The sequence below is a fragment of the Chiloscyllium plagiosum genome, chromosome 21 (assembly GCF_004010195.1).
Source record: "Chiloscyllium plagiosum isolate BGI_BamShark_2017 chromosome 21, ASM401019v2, whole genome shotgun sequence".
Classification (NCBI taxonomy): domain Eukaryota; kingdom Metazoa; phylum Chordata; class Chondrichthyes; order Orectolobiformes; family Hemiscylliidae; genus Chiloscyllium; species Chiloscyllium plagiosum.
In genome coordinates, this window is record NC_057730.1 from 8776597 (window position 1) to 8779653 (window position 3057).

The 3057-nt window shown below is 44.6% G+C and overlaps 1 protein-coding gene across 2 annotated transcripts in view; it reads right to left on the minus strand.

The window, feature by feature from the left end:
• The window catches only part of pkd1a (polycystic kidney disease 1a), a 204496-nt gene that overhangs the window by 76643 nt on the left and 124796 nt on the right, over nt 1-3057 (minus strand). For both annotated transcript variants that reach the window (XM_043711199.1, XM_043711198.1), the window contains one exon: nt 1727-1889. In XM_043711199.1, coding sequence (XP_043567134.1) covers nt 1727-1889 — 163 coding nt within the window. The remainder of the gene's footprint in view (nt 1-1726; nt 1890-3057) is intronic.

The window sequence follows — 3057 nt, forward strand, 5'->3', positions numbered from 1 at the left end:
CGAAACGTCAATTCTCCTGCTCCTTGGATGCTGCCTGACCTGCTGCGCTTTTCCAGCAACACATTTTCAGCACCACTCAGGAATAACCTGGCAAATGACTGGGGTGGGTTGTGGGGTGGGGTGGGGGGGGAGTGGGGGGAATGGGGGGGTGAACAATTGGGGGAACTGGTAAGACTTGACAGATTTGCCTTTTTTCTGCCTCCATTGGTGTTTTATCAGCAACATGTTAGATGGAAACACACTGAGACCCATAAGTGGCCAATTAATCATCTTGTCTCACAAATACTGTAACTTTACAGGGTGGGAGAGGGCACACTATGTAGCAAAGCTTGTCAAGCAGTTTACAGACTTGTGGTCAGGTCATCATATACCCTTGCCACTCCCCTCCCTCCACTGTGCCCACTGCAGAAAGGCCTCCCTGTTTGACTATTTCAACTCCCAACATGGCAGGACCTATCTACCTAGAGCCAACACTTCTGCCTATCTGTCCTGCTCTGTGGGCTCCCATTGTTACCCTGCTGCAGTCCAGGACATAGCCACCTTTCTCAGTGGTGTTGCTGGGACCTTAGAGTTGCTAGGTATCTGAATGACTGGCAGCTCATGTAAGGTGGATATCTGGCCTCAGGCAGGCACAGAAGCCCATGAATTCAGGTGACTAATTGCCTAATGACTTCTGTATCTGATTGTGGCATGCAAACTCAATGGAAGTGGGGTTACTCTCCACAAGCTCTGTGCCGATGGAGTCACTCACTAAATCCCAGTATAGAGACAGTGATTTTCCCATCTGGGATTTTTTAGCTCATGGCATGGATTGCCAGCCCAGTCTTCTGGGAGACAAGCAACGTTGAAGGTAGCACAGACACAGTGGGCAGGTTGAGGAGATGGGAATTTTGCCTGTGTGGGTAACCTTCACATGCCTGAAGTTAGAATGTTTCTGAGGGGAGTGGGAGACAGATGAAATGGAACAGTGCATTAGCTTAAGGAAACCGCATTTATATCTTTATGACTAGCACCAGCCATGACATTAGTCTTCAGAAGACAATCGTAGCCTTGGGTGACGATGACATGGTGGTAATGTCGTTAGTCTAGTAATCCAGCTGCCAAGCTAATCATCTGGAGCACAAGTTCAAACCTCACTACAGCTGCTGGAGGAATTTTAATTAATTGATAATGATGGCTGCATAAACCATCATTGACATCCTTAAGAAAGAAAACCTGCCATCCATACCTGATCTGACCTACATGTGACTCCATTCTCTCAGTAATGTCACCGATGTTTAACTGTTCTCTTAAGTGGCAGCCTGGCCACATCTTTGATGAAATGATAATAAAGCTTGCTTATAAAATTTAAAACTTGCATTGTCAGGGATTGTGGCTTCATGTCTTTCTTAACTTCCTTCCTCCAAAATATCATTAACCTCTGTGCAAACTCCTAAGAAACAGGGATTAAAAAGTCAAGTGTATGGTTGCCAGGAGCTGGAGAATGACTTATGGATGAACATGCAATGACGTTCAAACCAACTGCTCAATTTTGCCAATCTTCCCAACTCTGTCATATCATGCTGAACAAGTTTGTCTGGCAATTAAGAAGCAACCTTTATCACATAAAGGACAACACATTTTCCCTATGAAAGCTCTCAGGCATTCCCTTACGGTAGTTTTGGGTTAATGTTAATTGCAGATTTTGATAGAAACATTTCAAAATACAGATTTGAAGAAAGCTTACTCTGGTGACAAGAAGAAGGTGTAGAGCTTATGATCTGATCCTTTTACTGATTCTAAATAAATCTTCTTTCTGGCTTTGAAATTTTGCTCATTTGGGTTTGTTGAGTTGTGGAGGAGCACCAAAATGAAGGGCTCAGCTTCACTGGCAATGACAGCTCCTGAATCTGCAATAGAATTAACAGAAGAGAAGTACCACAATTATATTATATAATGTGCTATCACACATGTGACGTGTTGCAACTGCAGAACTAGCAGCTCTTGCATGTCATTATATTCCAGGGAAAACATGTCTGGGATAAGTGTCTGTAGCTTAAGGAACATCAGCACAGAGTTCATGAGCTAAAGAACAAGCTGCAGACAGATCAGGTAGGGGCAAGTTACCTGGACCCTTTTTTCCAGAAGACGGCTGCATCCTGCAGGTTTGGGATTTATGATTTGGTCAGTGGTCAGGGAAAATATTGTGGCCCTACAAGTAAAGCAGGTAAGTGGGCTCAGAGGAAAGCTATGCAGTTACCTTGGCCTTTGAAACTGTCCAACAGGTCTGACGTACTGTCAGCTTGATGATTAGGGCAGGGGCGACAAAGCAAATGACCTTACAGACCATGGTTTCATGGTACAAGAGACCATTCAAGTAGGAAGACTGGAGGGTGGCAAACGTGGTGCCACTGTTTAAGAAGGGCGGTAAAGACAAGCCAGGGAACTATAGACCGGTGAGTCTGACCTTGGTGGTGGGCAAGTTGTTGGAGAGAATCCTGAGGGACAGGATATACATGTATTTGGAAAGGCAAGGACTGATTAGGGATAGTCAACATGGCTTTTTGCGTGGGAAATCATCTCTCACAAACTTGACTGAGTTTTTTGAAGAAGTAATTTAGAAAATTGATGAGGACAGAGCAGTAGATGTGATCTATATGGACTTCAGTAAGTCGTTTGACAAAGTTCCCCATGGGAGACTGATGAGCAAGGTTAGATCTCATGGATAAAGGGAGAACTAGCCATTTGGATACAGAACTGGTTCAAAGGTAGAAGACAGAGGGTGGTGGTGGAGGGTTGTTTTTCAGACTGGAGGCCTGTGACCAGCGGAGTGCCACAAAGAATCGGTGCTGAGTCCTCTACTTTTTGTCATTTACATAAATGATTTGGACGCGAGCATAAGAGGTATAGTTAGTAAGTTTGCAGATGACACCAAAATTGGAGGTGTAGTGGACAGCGAAGAAGGTTACCTCAGATTACAACAGGATCTGGACCAGAGGGGCCAATGGGCTGAGAAGTGGCAGATGGAGTTTAATTCAGATGAATGCGAGGTGCTGCATTTTGGGAAAGCAAATCTTA